Source organism: Oncorhynchus clarkii, chromosome 5, assembly GCF_045791955.1.
Source record: "Oncorhynchus clarkii lewisi isolate Uvic-CL-2024 chromosome 5, UVic_Ocla_1.0, whole genome shotgun sequence".
In the NCBI taxonomy this organism is placed as follows: Eukaryota; Metazoa; Chordata; class Actinopteri; order Salmoniformes; family Salmonidae; genus Oncorhynchus; species Oncorhynchus clarkii.
Genome location: NC_092151.1, coordinates 80,881,539 through 80,908,536, shown reverse-complemented (window position 1 = coordinate 80,908,536; position 26,998 = coordinate 80,881,539). Strand labels below are relative to the sequence as shown.

The 26,998-nt window shown below is 47.2% G+C and overlaps 1 protein-coding gene across 2 annotated transcripts in view; it reads left to right on the top strand.

The window, feature by feature from the left end:
* LOC139409438 (zinc finger CCCH domain-containing protein 3-like) overlaps nt 1-26,998 on the top strand; it is a 101,476-nt gene that overhangs the window by 69,225 nt on the left and 5,253 nt on the right. For both annotated transcript variants that reach the window (XM_071154593.1, XM_071154594.1), the window contains exons 9-11: nt 17,511-17,642; nt 22,747-22,916; nt 25,460-25,629. In XM_071154593.1, the coding sequence (XP_071010694.1) occupies nt 17,511-17,642; nt 22,747-22,916; nt 25,460-25,629 (472 nt within the window). The remainder of the gene's footprint in view (nt 1-17,510; nt 17,643-22,746; nt 22,917-25,459; nt 25,630-26,998) is intronic.

Here is a 26,998-nt window from a genome sequence, read left to right as displayed (position 1 = left end):
ATTATGGCTGGTAGAAGGAGAGCTGTATAGAATTATGGCTGGTAGAAGAAGGGATGTATAGAGTTATGGCTGTATAGAGTTATGGCTGGTAGAAGAAGAGCTGTATAGAGTTATGGCTGGTATAAGAGGGGCTGTATAGAGTTGTGGCTGGCAGAAGAAGAGCTGTATAGAGTTATGGCTGGTAGAAGAAGAGCTGTATAGAGTAGAGATATGGCTGGTAGAAGAAGAGCAGTATAGAGTAGAGTTATGGCTGGTAGAAGAGGGGCTGTATAGAGTTATGGCTGGTAGAAGAAGAGCTTTATAGAGTTATGGCTGGTAGAAGAAGGGGTTTATAGAGTTATGGCTGGTAGAAGAAGAGCTGTATAGAGTTATGGCTGGTAGAAGAAGAGCTGTATAGAGTTATGGCTGGGAGAAGAAGAGCTGTATAGAGTTATGGCTGGTAGAAGAGGTGCTGTATAGAGTTATGGCTTTTAGAAGAAGAGCTGTATAGAGTTATGGCTGGTAGGAGAGGTAGAGTTATGGCTGGTAGAAGAGGGGCTGTATAGAGTTATGGCTGGTAGAAGAGGAGCTGTATAGAGTTATGGCTGGTAGGAGAGGTGCTGTATAGAGTTATGGCTGGTAGAAGAGGGGCTGTATAGAGTTATGGCTTGTAGAAGAGGGGCTATATAGAGTTATGGCTGGTAGAGAGGTACTGTATAGAGATATGGCTGGTAGAAGAGCTGTATAGAGTTATGGCTTGTTGAAGAGGGGATGTATAGAGTTATGGCTGGTAGAAGAAGAGCTGTATAGAGTTATGGCTGGTAGAAAAGGGGATGTATAGAGTTATGGCTGTATAGAGTTATGGCTGGTAGAAGAGGGGCTGTATAGAGTTATGTCTGGGAGAAGAGCTGTATAGAGTTATTGCTGTTAGAAGAGGGGATGTATATAGTTATGGCTGGTGGAAGAGGGGATGTATAGAGTTATGGCTGGTAGAAGAAGAGCTGTATAGAGTTATTTCTGTTAGAAGAGGGGATGTATAGAGTTATGGCTGGTAGAAGAGGGGCTGCATAGAGTTATGGCTGGTAGAAGAGGGGCTGTATAGAGTTATGGCTGGTAGTAGAGGTGCTGAATATAGTTATGGCTGGTAGAAGAAGAGCTGTATAGTTATGGCTGGTAGATGAAGAGCTGTATAGAGTTATGGCTGGTAGAAGAGGGGCTGTATAGAGTTATGGCTGGTAGAAGAGGGGATGTATAGAGTTATGGCTGGTAGAAGAAGAGCTGTATAGAGTTATGGCTGGTAGAAGAGGGCCTGTATAGAGCTATGGCTGGTTGAAGAGGGGCTGTGTAGAGTTATGGCTGGTAGAAGAGGGGCTGTATAGAGTTATGACTGGTAGAAGAGGGGCTGTATAGAGTTATGGCTGTATGGAGTTATGCAGGTAGAAGAGGGGCTGTATAGAGTTATGGCTGGTTGAAGAAGAGCTGTATAGAGTTATGGCTGGTAGAAGAAGAGCTGTATAGAGTCATGGCTGGTAGAAGAGGTGCTGTATAGAGTTATGGCTGGTAGAAGAAGAGCTGTATTGAGTAGAGATATGGCTGGTAGAAGAAGAGCTGTATAGAGTAGAGTTATGGTTGGTAGAATAGGTGCTGTATAGAGAAATGGCTGGTAGAAGAGGAGCTGTATAGAGTAGAGTTATGGCTGGTTGAAGAAGAGCTGTATAGAGTTATGGCTGGTAGAAGAAGAGCTGTATAGAGTTATGGCTGGTAGAAGAGGTGCTTTATAGAGATACAGCTTAGTCATGTTCACACTATTCGCACATCTCCTGTCTCTGTGCTCCCACTGGCAGTATTGAGATACAAATATACACACGCTATACACACTGGCAGTATACACACCGAGAGCCACTCAGACACGTGACCTGATTCTGGGGTAAGGGTTACGTGTTGAGAAGGGGTACTGTCGCGCTATCATGACCAAAATGGTGATCCCTGTCCAGGGTTTCAGATGTCCCAATATGGTTCACACCTTAGCATGTAACACCTTAAAAGGCAAGGGTACACAACCACCCTAACTAACTAGACCACACACTCACACACACACACACATGTGCACACAGACGGTTACACATGCCCATATGTTCACAGTCAGTCACACACACCCATTACTCTTGTGAAAGGCCTGAGACAAACACACCTGAACTGGATCCATCTCAAATAGGTCAGCAGTTAAAAGTAGGACACCTGCTCGTTTCAAAACAGTTTGATTTGGTTCCTAATGTTCTAGCCGTGTCTGAATCCTGGCTTAGGAAGACCACCAAAAATTCTGAAATCTTCATCCCTAACTACAACATTTTCAGACAAGATAGAACGGCCAAAGGGGGCGGTGTTGCAATCTACTGCAGAGATAGCCTGCAGAGTTCTGTCCTACTAGCCAGGCCTGTACCCAAACAATTTGAAATTCTACTGTAAAAATCCACCTCTCTAAAAACAAGTCTCTCACCGTTGCCGCCTGCTACAGACCACCCTCTGCCCCCAGCTGTGCTCTGGACACCATATGTGAACGGATTGCCCCCCATCTATCCCCAGCCATCCTACAGTCTAAGCTTGATGCCCTCAATCTCACACAAATTATCAATAGACCTACCAGGTACCACCCCAAAGCCTTAAACACGTGCACCCTCATAGATATCATCCTAACCAACTTGCCCTCTAAATACACCTCTGCTTTCAACCAAGATCTCAGCGATCACTTCCTCATTGCCTGCATCCGTAATGGGCCAGCGGTCAAACGACCTCCACTCATCACTATCAAACGCTCCCTGAAACACTTCAGCGAGCTGGCCTTTCTAATCGACCTGGCCCGGGTATCCTGGAAGGATATTGACCTCATCCCGTCAGTAGAGGATGCCTGGTTATTTTTTTTTAACTGCCTTCCTCACCGTCTTAAATAAGCATGCTCCATTCAAGAAATTTAGAACCAGGAACAGATATAGCCCTTGGTTCACTCCAGACCTGACTGCCTTTAACCAACACAAAAACATCCTAGGGAGTTCTGCATTAGCATTGAACAGCCTCCGTGATATGCAACTTTTCAGGGAAGCTAGAAACCAATATACACAGGCAGTTAAAAAAGCCAAGGCTTTTTCAAGCAAAAATTTGCTTCCTGCAACACAAACTCAAAAAAGGTCTGGGACACTGTAAAGTCCATGGAGAATAAGTACACCTCCTCCCAGCTGCCCACTGCATTGAGGATAGGAAACTCTGTCACCACCGATAAATCCACTATAATTGAGAGTTTCAACAAGCATTTTTCTACGGCTGGCCATGCTTTCCACCTGGAAAGCCGAAGAGCCCTCGCTTGGATATTGGCCTAGCATGGGCTAACTTCAGGCTAATTGGTGCTTGCTCCGGGATGGAAATGTTAGCCAGGAGTAGTCAACCCGAGTTGCGGTTAGCTAGCTGCGATAGGAATCCGGGGATATGGAGAGAAAAACAGGTCCGGTGTGCTCTGGTTTGAAACGCGTTGTGCGAACTGGCGACAGCTTTCCGAGCTAAAGGTTAGCTGATGACCGCTAGCAGTGGGTAGCTGACTGATAGCTGGTAGCTAGTTAGCTAGCTAGCTTCAGTTGAGGGATTCCAGCTCCAATTTAAGTAGAAATACTTTAGAAAAAAAGAGATCCACACCACATTGGGTGGGGCGGGTTGCCGGAGAGTATTTTGAAGTTGCGGTTTAAGAAATATATTAAAAAGAATCAGAAGAAAAATATATAAAAGCATATATATATACATAAGACAAGACAAAGACATCTGACTGCTACGCCATCTTGGATATTCGGTTGTGTATGGCCCACAGCGCAGAATTAAGTAATGTAGTTGTTTTCTTATCAGAGTATAACTAGGCCAGTCCGTATAGGGCAGGGATCATAAACTAGATTCAGGTGCGGGCCAATTTTTTTTATCTTGAGTGGAAAGGTGGGGGGGCATAATTACAAATATTTTCTAGACTGCAAATTGTCCTTCAGAAGCCCAAACAGATATGTTTTACTAAAACGTAATAATTTCAAACCTTGCTTACATTTATAGACATGTCTCTCTATTATGTGTGAGATTACAGGGGAATAGATTTCCTGTTATGTTTACAATCTTTTATGTACAGCAATGAAAATAAAATACAAATTACAGCTTTTTTTTTTTTCTGAAAACTTGGGGAGCCAAATAAAATCAACCATGGGTGCCAGTTGGGGAATCCTGGTTCAGGGGAAAGGAAAGTGGTGACACTAAATAGGGAAAGATGTTTTGCTCTAGAAAAACAACCCACAGACAGGTGTCCAGTCCAGGCTCGCCATCCAACACACACACACACAAAAAGACCAAGACATGCATGCACGCACACACACTCACACACATACACACAGTCAATCACACAGACCGAGACACACACACACAGTCACATCCACACACTGAGACACACACGCACAGTCACATACACACCCACACCCACCCACACACTGAGACACACACACACGCGCAATTCTGTGCACCTGTGTTGGCTGTCATGCTGTGGTCCCAGAGTGCCTAGAGGCCAGCTGTCCGTTTATCTTACAGGGGCAGAGAAATTAAGGGGGAGTGGAGGGGGGGGGGGGGGGACTAGAGAGGTGGGGGTAGGGGTGAGTAGAGAGCTGGGGGTAGGGGTGACTAGAGAGGTGTGGGTAGGAGTGAGTAGAGAGGTGTGGGTAGGGGTGAGTAGAGAGGTGTGGGTAGGGGTGAGTTGAGAGGTGGGGGGAGGGGTGAGTAGGGAGGTGGGAGGGGGGACTAGAGAGGTGTGGGTAGGAGTGAGTAGAGAGGTGTGGGTAGGGGTGAGTAGAGAGGTGTGGGTAGGGGTGAGTAGAGAGGTGGGAGGGGGGGACTAGAGAGGTGTGGGTAGGAGTGAGTAGAGAGGTGTGGGTAGGGGTGAGTAGAGAGGTGTGGGTAGGGGTGAGTTGAGAGGTGGGGGTAGGGGTGAGTAGGGAGGTGGGAGGGGGGACTAGAGAGGTGTGGGTAGGAGTGAGTAGAGAAGTGTGGGTAGGGGTGAGTAGAGAGGTGTGGGTAGGGGTGAGTAGAGAGGTGGGAGGGGGGGACTAGAGAGGTGTGGGTAGGAGTGAGTAGAGAGGTGTGGGTAGGGGTGAGTAGAGAGGTGTGGGTAGGGGTGAGTAGAGAGGTGGGAGGGGGGGACTAGAGAGGTGTGGGTAGGAGTGAGTAGAGAGGTGTGGGTAGGGGTGAGTAGAGAGGTGTGGGTAGGGGTGAGTTGAGAGGTGGGGGTAGGGGTGAGTAGGGAGGTGGGAGGGGGGACTAGAGAGGTGTGGGTAGGAGTGAGTAGAGAGGTGTGGGTAGGGGTGAGTAGAGAGGTGTGGGTAGGGGTGAGTAGAGAGGTGGGAGGGGGGGACTAGAGAGGTGTGGGTAGGAGTGAGTAGAGAGGTGTGGGTAGGGGTGAGTAGAGAGGTGGGAGGGTGGGACTAGAGAGGTGGGGGTAGGAGTGAGTAGAGAGGTGGGGGTAGGGGTGAGTAGAGAGGTGGGGGTAGGGGCGAGTAGGGAGGTGGGGGGGACTAGACAGGTGGGGGTAGGGGCGAGTAGGGAGGTGGGGGGGACTAGACAGGTGGGGGTAGGGGCGAGTAGGGAGGTGGGGGGGAGTAGGGAGGGAGGGACTAGAGAGGTGTAGGTAGGGGTGAGTAGAGAGGTGGAGGTAGGGGGGAGATGGGGGTAGGGGTGAGTAGAGAGATGGGGGTAGGGGTGAGTAGAGAGATGGGGGTAGGGGTGAGTAGAGAGATGGGGGTAGGGATGAGTAGAGAGATGGGGGTAGGGGTGAGTAGAGAGGTGGGGGTAGGGGCGAGTAGAGAGGTGGGGGTAGGGGCGAGTAGAGAGGTGGGGGTAGGGGCGAGTAGAGAGGTGGGGGTAGGGGCGAGTAGAGAGGTGGGGGTGGGTGGGGGTAGGGGGGGTAGAGAGGGTGAGGGGGTAAGTAGAGAGGGTGAAGCGGACGGGGGTCGGGATAGAGGGGAGTTGTGGTGTAAAGTTTTTTGGGGCATCTGTACTTTACTATTTATATTTTTGACAACTTTTACTTCGCTACATTCCTAAAGAAAATTATGTACTTTTTACTCCATACATTTTCCCAGACACCCAAAAGTGCATTTTGATCATCACTGATCATCCCTACTGCCTCTGATCTGGCGGACTCACGAAACACAAAGACTTTGTTTGTAAATGATGTCTGAGTGTTGGAGTGTTCCCCTGGCTATCTGTAGATGGGAAGAAAGTAAATGGTGTTGTCTGGTTTGCTTAATATAAGGAGTTTTAAATGATGTATACTTTTAATTTTATTTTTGATACTTAATTATGTTTAAAACCTTACTTTTACTTAAGTAGTATTGTATTGGGTGACTTTCACTTTTTCTTGAGTCATTTTCTATTAAGTAAACTCAAGTATGACAATTGGGTACTTTTTCCACCACTGGAGGGGAGTGGGGGGGTATCCATCTGAACTTTATCCTGGCGCTACTGGGGGCTGGGGATAGGCGAGGAGCCCCAATCCTGTGCTCCTCACAAATAACACCCTGAAACTAGACCCCCTGTACCCCCACCTCTGCCCGTCCCAACCCCCCGTTCCCTGGCGACCGTACACACAGCCAGCACATAAACACATCATGATAGCTGGACAAGCTGCAGCCTGGATAAATATTTCTGTAGCAGTTAATTAGATAGAACTGATCCCATTCCAACAAGACGGCCTGGATCTCTCCTTCCTTTCCCCCTGGCCCACTCCTTCCCTTAACCCCACCCTGGCCCTCTCCTTCCCCCTCACCCCACCCTGGCCCTCTCCTTCCCCCTCACCCCACCCTGGCCCTCTCCTTCCCTTAACCCCACCCTGGCCCCCTCATCCCTTCACCCCACCCTGGCCTTCTCCTTCCCCCTCACCCCACCCTGGCCCTCTCCTTCACCCTCACCCCACCTGGGCCCTCTCCTCCCCCCCACCTCACCCCGGCCCTCTCCTTCCCCCTCACCCCACCCCGGCCCTCTCCCTCCCCTCACCCCACCCCTCTCCTTCCCCTCACCCCACCCCTCTCCTTCCCCTCACCCCACCCCGGCCCTTTCCTTCCCCTCACCCCACCCCGACCCTCTCCTTCCCCCCACCCCACCCCTCTCCTTCCCCTCACCCCACCCCGGCCCTCTCCTTCCCCCTCACCCCGGCCCTCTCCTTCCCCCTCACCCCACCCCGGCCCTCTCCTTCCCCTCACCCACCCCTCTCCTTCCCCCCACCCCACCCCTCTCCTTCCCCCCACCCCACCCCTCTCCTTCCCCTCACCTCACCCCACCCCTCTCCTTCCCCTCACCTCACCCCACCCCTCTCCTTCCCCTCACCTCACCCCACCCCTCTCCTTCCCCTCACCTCACCCCTCTCCTTCCCCTCACCTCACCCCTCTCCTTCCCCTCACCCCACCCCTCTCTTTCCCCTCACCTCACCCCTCTCCTTCCCCTCACCCCTCTCCCTCCCCCCACCAAACCCTCTCCTTCCCCCCACCCCTCTCCTTTTCTCTCTAGCTCCCTTTCTCTCTCTCTCTAGCTCCTTTTCTCTCTATCTCTCTCTCTCTCTCTCTCTTTAGCTCCTGTTCTCTCACTTTAGCTCCTGTTCTCTCTCTCTAGCTCCTTTTCTCTCTCTAGCTCCTTTTCTCTCTCTAGCTCCTTTTCAATTCAATTCAATTCAATTCAATTCAAGGGCTTTATTGGCATGGGAAACATGTGTTAACATTGCCAAAGCAAGTGAGGTAGACAACATACAAAGTGAATATATAAAGTGAAATAAACAATAAAAATGAACAGTAAACATTACACATACAGAGGTTTCAAAACAGTAAAGACATTACAAATGTCATATTATATATATACAGTGTTTTAACAATGTACAAATGGTTAAAGGACACAAGATAAAATAAATAAGCATAAATATGGGTTGTATTTACAATGGTGTTTGTTCTTCACTGGTTGCCCTTTTCTCGTGGCAACAGGTCACAAATCTTGCTGCTGTGATGGCACACTGTGGAATTTCACCCAGTAGATATGGGAGTTTTTCAAAATTGGATTTGTTTTCGAATTCTTTGTGGATCTGTGTAATCTGAGGGAAATATGTCTCTCTAATATGGTCATACATTGGGCAGGAGGTTAAGGAAGTGCAGCTCAGTTTCCACCTCATTTTGTGGGCAGTGAGCACACTTTTCTCTCTCTAGCTCCTTTTCTCTCTCTCTCTAGCTCCTTTTCTCTCTCTCTAGCTCCTTTTCTCTCTCTCTAGCTCCTTTTCTCCCTCTCTCTAGCTCCTTTTCTCTCTCTCTCTAGCTCCTTTTCTCTCTCTCTCTCTAGCTCCTTTTCTCTCTATCTAGCTCCTTTTCTCTCTATCTCTCTCTCTCTGTAGCTCCTTTTCTCTCTCTCGATCAGTGTGTGTGTGGAGTATATTTAGACTGCACTACTCTCACACAGTGTCGCTCACTCACACACACAACAGGACATTTCTCACACACCTGTGCGCATTCTGTCACACACACTTTCTCTGTTGACTGCAATTAAGGCCATTTAATAGCAGAGACGGTGACAGATTGCAGAAGGGACCTATTTGAACGATGGTTTGTCTTGTTGACTTTTAACTCCATATTTTCTCTGGTATACTATTAATGAATTCTCTCTTTCTCTCTCCACTGTCTCTCTCTCTCTCCGCTGTCTCTTTCTCTCTCTCTCCGCTGTCTCTTTCTCTCTCTCTCCGCTGTCTCTTTCTCTCTCTCCGCTGTCTCTTTCTCTCTCTCTCCGCTGTCTCTTTCTCTCTCTCTCTCAGCTGTCTCTTTCTCTCTCTCTCTCCGCTGTCTCTTTCTCTCTCTCTCTCCGCTGTCTCTTTCTCTCTCTCTCTCTCCGCTGTCTCTCTCTCTCTCTCCGCTGTCTCTTTCTCTCTCTCTCTCCGCTGTCTCTCTCTCTCTCCGCTGTCTCTCTCTCTCTCTGCTGTCTCTTTCTCTCCGCTGTCTCTTTCTCTCCGCTGTCTCTTTCTCTCCGCTGTCTCTCTCTCTCCGCTGTCTCTTTCTCTCTCTCCGCTGTCTCTTTCTCTCTTTCTCTCGCTCTCTCAGCTGTCTCTTTCTCTCTCTCTCTCCGCTGTCTCTTTCTCTCTCTCTCTCCGCTGTCTCTTTCTCTCTCTCTCTCCGCTGTCTCTTTCTCTCTCTCTCTCCGCTGTCTCTTTCTCTCTCTCTCTCCGCTGTCTCTCTCTCTCTCTCTGCTGTCTCTTTCTCTCCGCTGTCTCTTTCTCTCCGCTGTCTCTTTCTCTCTCTCTTCGCTGTCTCTTTCTCTCTATCGCCGCTGTCTCTTTCTCTCTCGATCTCCGCTGTCTCTCTCTCTCTCGATCTCCGCTGTCTCTCTCTCCGCTGTCGCTTTCTCTCTCTCTCTCCGCTGTCTCTTTCTCTCTCTCTCCACTGTCTCTTTCTCTCTCTCCGCTGTCTCTTTCTCTCTCTCTCTCCGCTGTCTCTTTCTCTCTCTCTCTCTCCGCTGTCTCTTTCTCTCTCTCTCTCCGCTGTCTCTTTCTCTCTCTCTCTGCTGTCTCTTTCTCTCTTTCTCTCCGCTGTCTCTTTCTCTTTCTCTCCGCTGTCCCTTTCTCTCTCTCTCCGCTGTCTCTTTCTCTCCGCTGTCTCTTTCTCTCTCTCTCTCCGCTGTCTCTTTCTCTCTCTCTCTCCGCTGTCTCTCTCTCTCTCTCCGCTGTCTCTTTCTCTCCGCTGTCTCTTTCTCTCCGCTGTCTCTTTCTCTCCGCTGTCTCTTTCTCTCCGCTGTCTCTCTCTCTCCGCTGTCTCTTTCTCTCTCTCCGCTGTCTCTTTCTCTCTTTCTCTCTCTCTCTCAGCTGTCTCTTTCTCTCTCTCTCTCCGCTGTCTCTTTCTCTCTCTCCGCTGTCTTTTTCTCTCTCTCTCTCCGCTGTCTCTTTCTCTCTCTCTCTCCGCTGTCTCTCTCTCTCTCTCTGCTGTCTCTTTCTCTCCGCTGTCTCTTTCTCTCCGCTGTCTCTTTCTCTCCGCTGTCTCTTTCTCTCCGCTGTCTCTTTCTCTCCGCTGTCTCTTTCTCTCTCTCTCCGCTGTCTTTCTCTCTCTCTCAGCTGTCTCTTTCTCTCTCTCCGCTGTCTCTTTCTCTCTCCGCTGTCTCTTTCTCTCTCTCTCCGCTGTCTCTTTCTCTCTATCTCCGCTGTCTCTTTCTCTCTCTATCTCCGCTGTCTCTTTCTCTCTATCTCTCCGCTGTCGCTTTCTCTCTCTCTCTCCGCTGTCGCTTTCTCTCTCTCTCTCCGCTGTCGCTTTCTCTCTCTCTCTCCGCTGTCTCTTTCTCTCTCTCTCTCCGCTGTCTCTTTCTCTCTCTCTCTCCGCTGTCTCTTTCTCTCTCTCTATCCGCTGTCTCTTTCTCTCTCTCTCTCCGCTGTCTCTTTCTCTCTCTCTCTCCGCTGTCTCTTTCTCTCTCTCTCTCCGCTGTCTCTTTCTCTCCGCTGTCCCTTTCTCTCTCTCTCCGCTGTCTCTTTCTCTCCGCTGTCTCTTTCTCTCTTTCTCTCCGCTGTCTCTCTTTCTCTCCGCTGTCTCTTTCTCTCTCTCTCTCTCTGCTGTCTCTTTCTCTCTCTCACTCCGCTGTTTCTTTCTCTCTCTCTCCGCTGTCTCTTTCTCTCTCTATCTCCGCTGTCTCTTTCTCTCTCTCTCTGCTGTCTCTTTCTCTCTCTCTCCGCTGTCTCTTTCTCTCTCTCTCCGCTGTCTCTTTCTCTCTCTCTCTCTTCTGTTTCTTTCTCTCTCCGCTGTCTCTTTCTCTCTCTCTCTCCGCTGTCTCTTTCTCTCTCTCTCTCCGCTGTCTCTTTCTCTCTCTCTCTCCGCTGTCTCTTTCTCTCCGCTGTCCCTTTCTCTCTCTCTCCGCTGTCTCTTTCTCTCCGCTGTCTCTTTCTCTCTCTCTCTCTCCGCTGTCTCTTTCTCTCTCTCACTCCGCTGTTTCTTTCTCTCTCTCTCCGCTGTCTCTTTCTCTCTCTATCTCCGCTGTCTCTTTCTCTCTCTCTCTGCTGTCTCTTTCTCTCTCTCTCCGCTGTCTCTTTCTCTCTCTCTCCGCTGTCTCTTTCTCTCTCTCTCTCTTCTGTTTCTTTCTCTCTCCGCTGTCTCTTTCTCTCTCTCTATCTGCTGTCTCTTTCTCTCTCTCTCTCCGCTGTCTCTTTCTCTCTCTCTCTCTCTGCTGTCTCTTTCTCTCTTTCTCTCCGCTGTCTCTTTCTCTCTTTCTCTCCGCTGTCTCTCTTTCTCTTCGCTGTCTCTTTCTCTCTCTCTCTCTCTCTCCGCTGTCTCTTTCTCTCTGCTGTCTCTTTCTCTCTCTCTCCGCTGTCTCTTTCTCTCTTTCTCTCCGCTGTCTCTTTCTCTCTCTCTCTCTGCTGTCTCTTTCTCTCTCTCTCTCCGCTGTCTCTTTCTCTCTTTCTCTCCGCTGTCTCTTTCTCTCTCTCTCTCTCACTGATGTCTTTTTCTCTCTCTCTCTCCGCTGTCTCTTTCTCTCTCTCTCTCTCCGCTGTCTCTTTCTCTCTTTCTCTCCGCTGTCTCTTTCTCTCTTTCTCTCCGCTGTCTCTTTCTCTCTTTCTCTCCGCTGTCTCTTTCTCTCTTTCTCTCCGCTTTCTCTTTCTCTCTTTCTCTCCGCTGTCTCTTTCTCTCTCTCTCTGCTGTTGCTTTCTCTCTCGCTCCGCTGTCTCTTTCTCTCTCTCTCTCTGTCTTTCTCTCTTTACTCTCTCTCTGTCTTTCTCTCTCTTTACTCTCTGTATTCTCTCTCTTTACTCTCTCTCTGTCTTTCTCTCTCTTTACTCTCTCTCTGTCTTTCTCTCTCTTTACTCTCTCTCTGTCTTTCTCACTCTTTACTCTCTCTCTCTGTCTTTCTCTCTTTACTCTCTCTGTCTTTTCTCTCTTTACTCTCTCTGTCTTTCTCTCTTTACTCTCTCTTTACTCTCTCTCTCTCTCTCTTTACTCTCTCTCTCTTTCTCTCTCTTTACTCTCTTTCTGTCTTTCTCTCTTTACTCTCTCTCTGTCTTTCTCTCTCGACCATCTCTCTGTCTTTCTCTCTCGACTCTCTCTCTCTGTCTTTCTCTCTCGACTCTCTCTCTCTGTCTTTCTCTCTCGACTCTCTCTCTCTGTCTTTCTCTCTCGACTCTCTCTCTGTCTCTCTTTACTCTCTCTCGACTCTCTCCTTCTCTCTTTACTCTCTCTGTCTTTCTCTCTCGACTCTCTCTCTCTGTCTTTCTCTCTCGATTCTCTCTCTGTCTCTCTTTACTCTCTCTCGACTCTCTCTTGACTCTCTCTCTTTTCTCTTCTCTCTCTGTCTTTCTCTCTCCTCTCTCTCTGTCTTTCTCTCTGTCTCTCTTTCTCTTACTCTCTCTGTCTTTCTCTCTGTCTCTCTTTCTCTTACTCTCTCTGTCTTTCTCTCTTTACTCTCTCTCTGTCTTTCTCTCTCGACTCTCTCTCTCTTTTCTCTCTCTGTCTTTCTCTCTTCTCTCTCTCTGTCTTTCTCTCTTTACTCTCTCTCGACTCTCTCTGTCTTTCTCTCTTTACTCTCTCTCTTTCTGTCTTTCTCTCTTTTCTCTCTCTGTCTTTCTCTCTCGACTCTCTCGACTCTCTCTCTCTTTACTCTCTCTCCTCTCTCTCTCTTTACTCTCTCTCGACTCTCTCTCTTCTCTCTCTCTCTGTCTTTCTCTCTCGACTCTCTCTCTCTCTTTACTCTCTCTCTGTCTTGCTCTCTCGACTCTCTTTACTCTCTCTCTCGACTCTCTCTTTACTCTCTGTCTTTCTCTCTTTACTCTCTCTGTCTTTCTCTCTTTACTCTCTCTTTACTGTCTTTCTCTCTTTACTCTCTCTGTCTCTCTCTCGACTCTCTCTCTTTTCTCTCTCGGTCTTTCTCTCCTCTCTCTCTGTCTCTCTTTACTGTCTCTCGACTCTCTCTTTCTCTCTTTACTCTCTCTGTCTTTCTCTCTCCTCTCTCTCTCTGTCTTTCTCTCTCTTTCCTCTCTCTCTTTCTCTCTCTTTACTCTCTCTCTCTCGACTCTCTCTGTCTTTCTCTCTTTACTCTCTGTCTTTCTCTCTTGACTCTCTCTCTCTGTCTTTCTCTCTCGACTCTCTCTCTGTCTTTCTCTCTCTTTACTCTCTGTATTTCTCTCTCTTTACTCTCTCTCTGTCTTTCTCTCTCTTTACTCTCTCTCTGTCTTTCTCACTCTTTACTCTCTCTCTCTGTCTTTCTCTCTTTACTCTCTCTGTCTTTTCTCTCTTTACTCTCTCTCTGTCTTTCTCTCTTTACTCTCTCTCTCTGTCTTTCTCTCTCTTTACTCTCTCTCTCTCTCTCTACTCTCTCTCTCTTTCTCTCTCTTTACTCTCTTTCTGTCTTTCTCTCTTTACTCTCTCTCTGTCTTTCTCTCTCGACTCTCTCTCTGTCTTTCTCTCTCGACTCTCTCTCTCTGTCTTTCTCTCTCGACTCTCTCTCTCTGTCTCTCTTTACTCTCTCTCGACTCTCTCCTTCTCTCTTTACTCTCTCTGTCTTTCTCTCTTTACTCTCTCTCTGTCTTTCTCTCTCGATTCTCTCTCTGTCTCTCTTTACTCTCTCTCGACTCTCTCTTTTCTCTTCTCTCTCTGTCTTTCTCTCTCCTCTCTCTCTGTCTTTCTCTCTGTCTCTCTTTCTCTTACTCTCTCTGTCTTTCTCTCTTTACTCTCTCTCTCTGTCTTTCTCTCTCGACTCTCTCTCTCTTTTCTCTCTCTCTGTCTTTCTCTCTCTTCTCTCTCTCTGTCTTTCTCTCTTTACTCTCTCTCGACTCTCTCTGTCTTTCTCTCTTTACTCTCTCTCTTTCTGTCTTTCTCTCTTTTCTCTCTCTGTCTTTCTCTCTCGACTCTCTCGACTCTCTCTCTCTTTACTCTCTCTCCTCTCTCTCTCTTTACTCTCTCTCGACTCTCTCTCTTCTCTCTCTCTGTCTTTCTCTCTCGACTCTCTCTCTCTCTTTACTCTCTCTCTGTCTTGCTCTCTCGACTCTCTTTACTCTCTCTCTCGACTCTCTCTTTACTCTCTCTCTCTGTCTTTCTCTCTTTACTCTCTCTTTACTGTCTTTCTCTCTTTACTCTCTCTGTCTTTCTCTCTCGACTCTCTCTCTCTTTTCTCTCTCTCGGTCTTTCTCTCCTCTCTCTCTGTCTCTCTTTACTGTCTCTCGACTCTCTCTTTCTCTCTTTACTCTCTCTGTCTTTCTCTCTCCTCTCTCTCTGTCTTTCTCTCGCTTTACTCTCTCGACTCTCTCTATCTTTCTCTCTTGACTCTCTCTCTCTCTGTCTTTCTCTCTCGACTCTCTCTCTCTGTCTTTCTCTCTCTCTCTGTCTTTCTCTATTTACTCTCTCTTTTCTTTCTCTCTGTCTTTTTCTCTCTTTACTCTCTCTCTTTCGCTCTCTTTACTCTCTCTGTCTTTCGCTCTCTTTACTCTCTCTGTCTTTCGCTCTCTTTACTCTCTCTCTCTTTCGCTCTCTTTACTCTCTCTCTTTCGCTCTCTTTACTCTCTCTGTCTTTCGCTCTCTTTACTCTCTGTCTTTCTGTCTTTACTCGCTCTGTCTTTCTCTCTTTACTCTCTCTCTCTGCCTTTCTCTTTACTCTCTCTCTGTCTTTCTCTTTTCAAATTCAAATTCAAGCTGCTTTATTGGCATGAAAAACATTGTGTCAATATTGCCAAAGCAACAATGTATACAATATACATTGTAACAAAATTATAAATGATAGCAAATAATAATATAAAATGGTAGTAAATAATAATACCAAAATAATAACAATAAAATGGTAACAGTCTACAGTAAACATTAATAATTATAGTAATAACAATAATAGTAGTAATAAGTAAATTGCTGTTTACTATGCAGATGTTATTATTCAGTGTCCCTCAGGCTATGGCAGGAAAATACATATTTGGCTGCAAGAGGAGCCATTGCTCCTTCGCCCATGAGTATTCTTAGTTTTTCCTCTGGGTTCAATTTGTAAAAATTTGGAATATATGTAGTCATTTCTGTGAATAATGAATCTCTCTGTGAGGAATATTTATCACAGTAAAGGAGAAAGTGCATCTCTGTCTCTACCTCCCCTGTCATGCAGTGACCACATACTCCTCTTAGGGTAGCCATGTCTTTTTATGTCTGCCGGTTTCTATTGCCAATCGGTGGTCACTCAGCCTGTACTTGGTAAGGATCTGTCTCTGCTTCGTATCTCTGACAGAGTAGAGATAATCAGCCAATTCATATTCTCTGTTTAGGGTCAGATAGCAATTTAGTCGGCTTTGGGATTTTGTTTCGTTTTTCCAGTATTGTAAATATAATTCCTTTGATTGGTTCATAATTTTGCTTATTGGAATTCTTTCTTTTGAAGCAGTGCTGGTGTCAGCTTGTTTGGTGAGGTCCAACACCAGCTGACTGAGAGGGCTCGTTTCTGGGCTCAGCTCTTGGGCTTGAAGTGCTTTAAATTGCAGACTCGAATTTGGACTTGAATTTAGATGTAGCCAAAATTTTAATGATCTTTTCTGTATTTTCATTATTACTGGAAAACGGCCCAATTCTGCCCTACATGCATTAGTTGGTGTATTTCTCTGGACTTGTAGAATTTTCCGACAGAATTCTGCATGTAGGGCTTCAATTGGATGTTTGTCCCACATTTTAAAATCCAGTTTATTGAGTGGCCCCCAAACCTCACTTCCATAAAGTGCTATTGGTAGGATTACACTGTCAAATATTTTAGTCCAAATTCTAATTGAGATGTTGATTTTGAATAATTTCATTTTTATTGCATACATTGCTCTGCGGGCTTTTTCTTTGAGTGCATTCACTGCCATATTAAAGTTTCCCGATGCAGATATGGTCAGACCAAGGTAGGTGTAATGTTTTGTGTGTTCAATTAAGGTGTTGTTCAGGGTGAATTTACATTTGTGTTTCTGACATCTGGGTTTTTTTTGGAAAATCATGATTTTAGTTTTTTGGAAATTTACTGCCAGGGCCCAATTATGGCAATATTGCTCCAGAATATTAATGTTTTGTTGAAGACCTTCTTTGGTTGGTGATAGAAGTACCAAGTCATCAGCATATAGCAGGTATTTCACCTCTGTGTCAAATAGTGTGAGTCCTGGGGCTGGAGATTGGTCCAACATGTCTGCTAATTCATTGATATAAATGTTGAAAAGATTTGGACTCAAATTGCAGCCTTGTCTCACACCTCGACATTGTGAAAAAAATTCTGTTCTTTGGTTTTTGATATTTATTGCACACTTGTTTTCTGTGTACATACATTTTATTAAGTCATAAACCTTACCACCAAGCCCACTTTGTAGAATTTTGTAGAATAGCCCTTCGTGCCAAATCGAATCAAATGCTTTTTTAAAGTCAATAAAGCAAGCAAAGATTTTGCCCTCTTTTTTTTGGTGGACATGTTTATTAATTAGTGTGTGTAAGGTGGGCAGTAGTGCGGTGGTGTTTATTAATGAGTGTGTGTAAGGTGGTCAGTAGTGCGATGGTTAGGGAGAAAGCCAATTTGACATTTACTTATTACATTTTTTTCTTGAAGAAAGGTTTGAATTCTTGAATTCAAAATGCTACAGAAAATCTTTCCCAAGTTACTGTTGACGCAAATTCCCCTGTAATTATTGGGGTCTGATTTGTCTCCACTTTTGTGGATAGGGGAGATGAGCCCCTGGTTCCAGACATCAGGGAAGCAGCCAGAAGTTAAAACCATGTTGAACAATTTAAGCACAGCATTTTGCAACTCAGGTGTGCTGTTTTTCAGCATTTCATTTCTGATGTTGTCTACACCACAAGCCTTTTTTGATTTAATAGATTTTAGCTTTTCATTTAGTTCTTGTTGGGTTATTGGGTAATCTAATGGATTTTGGTTGTTTTTAATGACTGATTCAAGGATGTTCAATTTTTCTTTAATTTCTAATTGGTTCTGTTGTAAGTCTTTTTGTGGGATGTTTTTGTATAGATTATCAAAGTAAGTTTTCCAAATTCCTACATCTTGTATGGCTAATTCTTGTGGCTTTTCTCTCTCTCTGTCTTTCTCTCTCTTTACTCTCTCTCTCTCTTTCTCTCTCTTTACTCTCTCGCTCTCTCTTTCTCTCTCTTTACTCTCTCTCTGTCTTTCGCTCTTTACTCTCTGTCTTTCTCTCTTTACTCTCTCTCTGCCTTTCTCTCTGCCTTTCTCTCTGTCTTTCTCTCTTTTCTCTCTTTTCTCTCTCTTTCTCTCTCTTTACTCTCTCTTTCTCTCTCTTTACTCTCTCTCTCTCTCTTTACTCTCTCTCTGTCTTTCTCCCTTTACTCTCTCTCTCTGTCTTTCTCCCTTTACTCTCTCTCTCTCTCTCTGTCTTTCTCCCTTTTCTCTCTCTCTTTCTCTCTCTGTTTTGCGTCTCTCGTTCTCTCTCTTAATTAAATGTTCAAATCAATTTCAAATGTTTTATTTGTATGTCATTCCTGTAGATATATTGTAACAACAACTTCTCTCTCTAGATGCCTGTGTGTTCGTACTTCCTGAAGGGTATATGTAACAACAGTAGCTGTCCCTACAGCCATGTATACGTGTCCCGCAAAGCTGCTGTGTGCCAGGACTTCATCAGGGGGTACTGCCCTCAGGGTCAGAAGGTATAACACACACATACAGTCAGTCACAAACATTCTCTCCATCTCTCTCTTTATCATGATCTACTGCCCTGTGGCAGAAAAGGTACATTCACACTCATGTACATCCTCTACACAGATATACACTACATTACCAAAAGTATGTGGACACCTGCTCATCGAACATCTCATTCCAAAATCATGGGCATTAATATGAAGTTGGTCCCCCCTTTGCTGCTATAACAACTTCCACTCTTCTGGGAAGGCTTTCCACTAGATGTTGGAACATTGCTGCGGGGACTTGCTTCCATTCAGCCACAAGCATTAGTGAGGTCGGGCACTGATGTTGGCCGATTATGCCTGGCTCGCAGTCGGTGTTCCAATTCATCCCAAAGGTGTTCGATGGGGTTGGGGTCAGGACTCTGTGCAGGCCAGTCAAGTTCTTCCACACCAATCTTGGCAAAGGATTTCTGTATGGACCTCACTTTGTGCACAGGGGTATTGTCATGCTGAAACAAGAAAGGGCCTTCCCCAAACTGTTGCCACAAAGTGTGAAGCACAGAATCGTCTAGAATGTCATTGTATGCTGTAGTGTAAAGATTTCTCTTCACTGGAACTAAGAGGCCTAGGCCGAACCATGAAAAACATCCCCAGACCATTATTCCTCCTCCACCAAACTTTACAGTTGGCACTATGCATTGGGGTAGGTAGCATTCTCCTGGCGTCTGCCAAACTTAGATTTGTCCGTCGAACTGCCAGATGGTGAAGCGTGATTCATCACCCTAGAGAACGTGTTTCTACTGCTCCAGAGTTTAATGGCAGTGACCTTTACACCCCTCTAGCCAACGCTTAGCATTGTGCATGGTGATCTTAGGCTTGTGTGTGGCTGCTCTGCCATAGAAACCCATTTCATTTAGCTCCCAACGAATAGATCTTGTGCTGACGTTGCTTTCAGAAGTATTTTGGAACTCTGTAGTGAGTGTTGCAACCGAGGACAGACGATGTTTACGCGCTTCAGCACACAGCGGTCCCATTCGGTGAGCTTGTGTGGCCTACACAGGAGGTTTGGAAGAACTAGCTCTTGGTAATGACTGGAGAGGAAAGTCACAGAGCTCTTCAGTATAGCCATTTTACTGCCAATGTTTGTCTATGGAGATTGCCTGGCTGTGTGCTCGATTTTATACACCTGTTCATAGTGACATCATCCCTGTCCCTACATTCACCCCTAATACCACTTCTATCCTCTTCTATTCTTTCTTATACCCCCTCCTTATATCCTCTCCTCTATCCTTCCTTCCTTTCCTCTATCCTTCCTTCCTCTGTCTCTCTCTTTCCGTTTCTCTCTTTCTGTTTCTCTTTCTATCTTTCCGTTTCTCTTTCCGTTTCGCTCTCTCTCTGTCTCGCTCGCTCTCTGTCTCGCTCGCTCTCTGTCTCGCTCGCTCTCTCTGTCTCGCTCGCTCTCTCTGTCTCGCTCGCTCTCTCTGTCTCGCTCGCTCGCTCTGTCTCGCGCTCGCTCGCTCTGTCTCGCGCTCGCTCCGTCTCGCTCTGTCTCGCTCGCTCTGTCTCTCGCTCGCTCCGTCTCGCTCTGTCTCGCTCGCTCCGTCTCGCTCGCTCCGTCTCGCTCTGTCTCGCTCGCTCTGTCTCCTTATCTCTTTCTGTTTCTCTTTCTATCTTTCCGTTTCTCTTTCCGTTTCGCTCGCTCTCTGTCTCGCTCGCTCTCTGTCTCGCTCGCTCTCTGTCTCGCTCGCTCTCTCTGTCTCGCTCGCTCTCTCTGTCTCGCTCGCTCTCTCTGTCTCGCTCGCTCGCTCTGTCTCGCGCTCGCTCGCTCTGTCTCTCGCTCGCTCCGTCTCGCTCTGTCTCGCTCGCTCCGTCTCGCTCGCTCCGTCTCGCTCTGTCTCGCTCGCTCCGTCTCGCTCTGTCTCGCTCGCTCGCTCCGTCTCGCGCTCGCTCGCTCCGTCTCGCGCTCGCTCTCTCCGTCTCGCGCTCGCTCTCTCCGTCTCGCGCTCGCTCTCTCCGTCTCGCGCTCGCTCTCTCCGTCTCTCGCTCTGTGTCTCGCTCTGTGTCTCGCTCTGTGTCTCGCTCTGTGTCTCGCTCTGTGTCTCGCTCTGTGTCTCGCTCTGTCTCTCTCTGTCTCGCTCTCTCTGTCTCGCTCTCTCTCTCGCTCTCTGTTGTTTCTGATTGTCTGTGTAGCACATGCTTTTTCACACTGTCAGGCCTCATTTAAATATTGCACAGAGAAATGAGTATATAAAACAAAAAGGATATTAATATTTATTCTATTAGCTGAAGTGCTTAGGTCTGTGATTTTCCGTGTGTGTGTGTGTGTGTGTGTGTGTGTGTGTGTGTGTGTGTGTGTATTGCAGCGTGCTAGCTGGCGGCTGCGTGATGGATAGCAGGCAGTAATTATAGATGGAGAAAGTGCTGATGATGGCTGTATGGGGCAGACAGACACTCCAGCAGTTCAGGGGTTAACCCTGCTTCTCTCTCTCTCTCTCTCTCTCTCTCTCTCTCTCTCTCTCCATCTTCTTCTCTCATTCCATCTCTCACTTTGTCTCCCGCTCCCTTATCCGTCCCTCGCTCTCTCCCTCTCTTCTCTATCTACCCCCCACCAGTACCACCTTCACTTTCATTCTCCATCCTTATTCCTCTTCTCCCCGTTTTCTTGTCTCTTTCACTTTTTTGTTATTTTGCTCCTCTTTCTCATTTCCTCCAATTCGGTCTCTTTCTTGGTCTCTCCTTCTCTCATCCCCCTGATCTCCCACCTTTCTCCATCTCCACAACTCTTTCAACTTCCCTTCCTCTCTTTTCAACCCCAATCCACCCCCCCTGTGTCTCTCCACCCCCCCTGTGTCTCTCCACCCCCCATGTGTCGCTCCACCCCCCCCTGTGTCGCTCCACCCCCCCCTGTGTCTCTCCACCCCCCCTGTGTCTCTCCACCCCCCCGTGTCTCTCCACCCCCCCGTGTCTCTCCACCCCCCCGTGTGTCTCTCTCCACCCTCCTCTGAGTCTCTCTCCACCCTCCTCTGTGTCTCTCTCCACCCTCCTCTGTGTCTCTCTGCACCCTCCTCTGTGTCTCTCTCCACCCTCATCTGTGTCTCTCCACCCTCCTCTGTTTCTCTCCACCCTCCTCTGTCTCTCCACCCTCATCTGTGTATCTCTACCCTTCTTTCTGTATCTCCACCCTCCTCTGTGTCTCTCCACCCTCCTCTGTGTCTGTCCACCCTTCTTTCTGTCTCTCCACCCTCCTCTGTGTCTCTCCACCCTCCTCTGTGTCTCTCCACCCTCCTCTGTGTCTCTCCACCCTCCTCTGTGTCTCTCCACCCTCCTCTGTGATGCCTAACCTTCTTTCTGTCTCTCCACCCTCCTCTGTGTCTCTCCACCCTCCTCTGTGTCTCTCCACCCTCCTCTGTGTCTCTCCACCCTCCTCTGTGTCTCTCCACCCTCCTCTGTGTCTCTCCACCCTCCTCTGTGTCTCTCCACCCTCCTCTGTGTCTCTCTCCACCCTCCTCTGTGTCTCTCTCCACCCTCATCTGTGTCTCTCCACCCTCATCTGTGTCTCTCCACCCTCATCTGTGTCTCTCCACCCTCCTCTGTGTCTCTCCACCCTCCTCTGTGTCTCTCCACCCTACTCTGTGTCTCTCCACCCTTCTTCCTGTCTCTCCACCCTCCTCTGTGTCTGTCCTCCCTCCTCTGTGTCTCTCCACCCTCCTCTGTGTCTCTCCACCCTCCTCTGTGTCTGTCCACCCTCCTCTGTGTCTCTCCACCCTCCTCTGTGTCTCTCCACCCTCCTCTGTGTCTCTCCACCCTCCTCTGTGTCTCTCCACCCTCCTCTGTGTCTCTCCACCCTCCTCTGTGTCTCTCCACCCTCCTCTGTGTCTCTTTTCTCATAGCCTCTCTCCCTCTTTCCCCCTTCTCCTCCCTCTTTCCCCCTTCCCTCCCTCTTTCCCTCTTCTTCTCTCTCTGTAATGGTAAATGTGCTGACTCGTCCTGGTTTGGGGCCCAGTGGAGAGAGCTCTTCTAATAGACCTGAGACATCCCAGCATTCCTTAAATCAAGTGGAAAATTGTTAACTTGGTGTGGAATAAAGATGTTCTGTCCACTTTCACTTTTTTTAAATCTTTCATTTCTCGGCTCGTTCTCTCGCGCTCTCTCTCTCTCTTCAGTGTTTTATGAAAATGACAATGTATGAGACAGCTGTGAGTCTTAGTGGACTTGGCTTTTAGCTCAATTCCCCCCCCCCCCCCCTCCATCTCCTTATACTGGAGAAAGGCTCTAAACTGTTGTAAGTCTTTGTATGGTCCCATTCCCTGGTCTATAGACCAGCACTATAGCCCCTGGGTGGATATCAGTTAGAATGTAAAGGGTTGAAAATCTGCCCCTCCACTCAGACTGTTGAATTGGAACAGACCGATACTGTAATAGAGACAGACAGACCTTGCTACATTTTCCAAATGGCGCCAATGTTTACGTTAGGGCATAAAAACATATAGAATTTGTCAAAATCAACACTTCCCATGCATTTGTGAGTGTTTTGGTTTGCCTCTTCCTGAAAGTGAGCTGAGTCTAAGATCTAACCTGGCCTGGTCCTTTGGGTGCAGGACATGGATGTGATGGGGGTTGGGGTAGGGGCGGTGAGGGTAGCAGAAGGTAAGGTGCCTCATCAGGGAGAGGAGAGGGGTGCCAGAGCTGCAGGGATCATGGGGTGACCTGGAGTCCAAAGTGTTCCCGGAAACTCGATCTGCAGACCCCTCCGCCCCCCGATCCTTGCTCTATTTCTGGCAGGCCGCCATTGCGAGTGTACCCATGAGTTTACCAGTTACATTGCCAACCGCACAAATGCCTGGCCGTCCCGTCTTCAGTCCGCTGTTCGCCCCACACCTTTTTTTAAAGATATATTTTATTTTCATTATCTATAACCGTTGGTTTAATGGTTACCTACACTCTGACCGCTACACACACACACTCTGACCGCTACACACACACACTCTGACCGCTACACACACACACCTGAAACACAGAGTAACTCACCACACACATCCCATGTCCGCTTCCTGTGATCTGTTAGGCTGTGTTTTATGTCTATCCTCTCCTCTGACCTCTCCTCTGTCCTCTCCTCTGACCTCCTCAGTGTAAGAAGAAGCACACCCTGGTGTGTCCAGACTTCTCCAGTACTGGCTCCTGTCCCCAAGGGGCCCATTGTAAGCTCCAGCATCGTCAGAGGGCCAAACGCACCACTCCTAACGCCAGGGCAACTACAAACCCCTCCGCCACCCCGGCCAAGAAGGCCCGTACCAAGAGGTCAGGCTCTCGGTCAAGATAATCAAGCAATAAACCCAATGTCATTTCAACCAGTTTTACCCATTAGAAAGTGGAATGGAATAAATGTAATGAACATTTGAAATGTAACAATAAGTCTTGGAACTCCCTCTCCCGGATCCGCGAGAATTGTCATCAACTGACACTAATTAGCATAACGCAACAGACAAAAAATATTACTCGAAAATATTCATATTCATGAAATCACAAGTGAAATATATTGAAACACAGCTTAGCCTTTTGTTAATCACCCTGTCATCTCAGATTTATCGATAGCCTAGCATAGCATTATGCCTAGCTAGCAGCAGGCAACCTGGTCACGAAAATCAGAAAAGAAATCAAATTAAATCGTTTTCCTTTGATTAGCTTCGGATGTTTTCACTCACGAGACTCCCAGTTAAATAGATTCACGTTTGGCTGAGAATTCGACCGGAAATTGTGGTCACGATAACGGCGAAAAATATTCCAAATTATCTCCATAATATCAACAGAAACATGGCAAACGTTGTTTATAATCAATCCTCAAGGTGTTTTTCAAATATCTATTCGATAATACACTGCTCAAAAAAATTAAGGGAACACTAAAATAACACATCCTAGATCTGAATGAATGAAATATTCTTATTAAATACTTTTTTCTTTACATAGTTGAATGTGCTGACAACAAAATCACACAAAAATTATCAATGGAAATCAAATTTATCAACCCATGGAGGTCTGTATTTGGAGTCGCACTCAAAATTAAAGTGGAAAACCACACTACAGGCTGATCCAACTTTGATGTAATGTCCTTAAAACAAGTCAAAATGAGGCTCAGTAGTGTGTGTGGCCTCCACGTGCCTGTATGACCTCCCTACAATGCCTGGGCATGCTCCTGATGAGGTGGTGGATGGTCTCCTGAGGGATCTCCTCCCAGACCTGGACTAAAGCATCTGCCAACTCCTGGCCAGTCTGTGGTGCAACGTGGCGTTGGTGGATGGAGCGAGACGTGATATCCCAGATGTGCTCAATTGGATTCAGGTCTGGGGAACGGGCGGGCCAGTCCATAGCATCAATGACTTCCTCTTGCAGGAACTGCTGACACACTCCAGCCACATGAGGTCTAGCATTGTCTTGCATTAGGAGGAACCCAGGGCCAACCGCACCAGCATATGGTCTCACAAGGGGTCTGAGGATCTCATCTCGGTACCTAATGGCAGTCAGGCTACCTCTGGTGAGCACATGGAGGGCTGTGCGGCCCCCCAAAGAAATGCCACCCCACACCATGACTGACCCACCGCCAAACCGGTCATGCTGGAGGATGTTGCAGGCAGCAGAACGTTCTCCACGGCGTCTCCAGACTCTGTTACGTGCTCAGTGTGAACCTGCTTTCATCTGTGAAGAGCACAGGGCGCCAGTGGGGAATTTGCCACTCTTGGTGTTCTCTGGCAAATGCCAAACGTCCTGCACGGTGTTGGGCTGTAAGCACAACCCCCACCTGTGGACGTCGAGCCCCCATACCACCCTCATGGAGTCTGTTTCTGACCGTTTGAGCAGACACATGCACATTTGTGGCCTGCTGGAGGTCATTTTGCAGGGCTCTGGCAGTGCTCCTCCTGCTCCTCCTTGCACAAAGGCAGAGGTAGCGGTCCTGCTGCTGGGTTGTTGCCCTCCTACGGCCTCCTCCACGTCTCCTGATATACTGGCCTGTCTCCTGGTAGCACCTCCATGCTCTGGACACGCTGACAGACACAGCAAACCTTCTTGCCACAGCTCGCATTGATGTTCCATCCTGGATGAGCTGCACTACCTGATCCACTTGTGTGGGTTGTAGACTCCATCTCATGCTACCACTAGAGTGAAAGCACCGCCAGCATTCAAAAGTGACCAACACATCAGCCAGGAAGCATAGGAACTGAGAAGTGGTCTGTGGTCCCCACCTGCAGAACCACTCCTTTATTGGGGGTGTCTTGCTAATAGCCTATAATTTCCACCTGTTGTCTATTCCATTTGCACAACAGCATGTCTATTACGCAATAATTACTCTGAGAGCCCTCAGCCAGACACTTACGTAATGTAGTCGTTTACGCTCATTCTTCAACATAAAGGCGTGAAACTACGTCAAAATAATGTCGACACCTTGGGGAATACGTAGAAAAAGGAATCTGGTTGATAGCCCATTCACTGCTCAATAGGGACGCATCGGAACGCAGAGCTTTCAAAACATGAGTCACTTCCTGATTGGATTTTTCTCAGGCTTCCGCCTGCAATATCAGTTCTGTTATACTCACAGACAATATTTGTACAGTTTTGGAAACTTTAGAGTGTTTTCTATCCTAGGCTGTCAATTATATGCATATTCTAGAATATTGTCCTGACAAAATAGCTCGTTTTACTTTGGGAACGTTATTTTTCCAAAAATGAAAATAGTGCCCCCTAGTTTCAAGAGGTTTTAATAGACAAAAGTAATACAATATACAAAATATGTTTTGTTCAGATATGTACAGATTGAATGAATCACAGCGGATGTTTTCTCCTCCCTCCAGGACCAGCCTGTCAGTGCTTCTCCCTCAGGGTTCTGCTCAGGCAGATCCATCGACACCCTCGTCCTCAGGTCGTCACAACACCAAGCTGCCATCCTTCATCTCCCTTTCCAGCTCCCCAGAGGATGCAGACGCTCCGGACACGCCCCCCGCCGACAGGTCAAAGATCACAGGTGAGAGGGCATACAGTGACCAGGAAGGTTATGGTCCAGTTCAGGGTTGTGTCCTACAGAGGTCAGGAAACTGTCTCTGTGGATGCCATGTTGGCTCCTATGGAACACAACCTGACCTGGAGGGTTCATCAAACAGAACGTTGGAACATTGTGGTGATCATTGTAAGCACAGGGATTCATCCAGCTGGCCCATGTGTTTAAGACATAGCTCAGATATAGCCCACCGCTAATCCAGGATGGTTAATTAATTATTCAAATAAAATTATAAATAAACAAACACAAATTGCCATGAGGTAAATATTAGTGAAGGGGAACCCCTTGATATTGGTGTACTTGTTAATGTTTTAGGAGGGTGGTACTGGCTGCAGTAGAATATAAGATTTGATAATACTTAACTGGGAGGGTAATAATGTGTAGTGGTAGAGGGGTAATAATATTTTGGTTTGGGGCGAGAGGGAGGCACAGCTGAACTCTCTGTTGACAGACTGATAGATACAGGATTAGGCAAGGGCCTCTCTCATTCTCCCTGTCTCCCCCTCTATCTCTGCCCCTCCCTGACAGAGAGGATCCCCCGATCTCACACTCACACACACACGTTTACTTTCACTGTCCAGTTATGAAACCCAACAATGAATCCGTGAACAGACACCACAAACTAATTTACCACTTCAATTCCCTTTTTCCCTCCTCCATATTGTCTTTCAGTAAGGGTTTATGTTAACAATGTCAACACAATCTATCTTCCTAATGCCAAATAGATGGTTATTATATCATTATTACATAGTACCATGACATTTCTGAATAAATAGCAGGAAAATAACAACTATAAAATACACCATAACCTCACTTTCTCTTCGTCTGCCATCTCTCTCTCGATGTCTGTCTTGGTTCATATTAAGTTGCTCTTCTCCAGGAAACAACTATGACCTTTGACCTGACGCTGTGTCGTCTAGACAGCCTGCCTGGCGCTCCCTTAACGCTAGCTATCATACCACACATGTCACACACATGGACTTAGTCTCTTTCCATCCATCTCAGTGTATCTTTCTCCCTTTACATTCAAATCAAATCAAATGTATTTATATTGCCCTTCGTACATCAGCTGATATCTCAAAGTGCTGTACAGAAACCCAGCCTAAAACCCCAAACAGCAAGCAATACAGGTGTAGAAGCACGGTGGCTAGAAAAAACTCCCTAGAAATGCCAAAACCTAGGAAGAAACCTAGAGAGGAACCAGGCTATGTGGGGTGGCCAGTCCTCTTCTGGCTGTGCCGGGTGGAGATTATAACAGAACATTGCCAAGATGTTCAAATGTTCATAAATGACCAGCATGGTCCAATAATAATAAGGCAGAACAGTTGAAACTGGA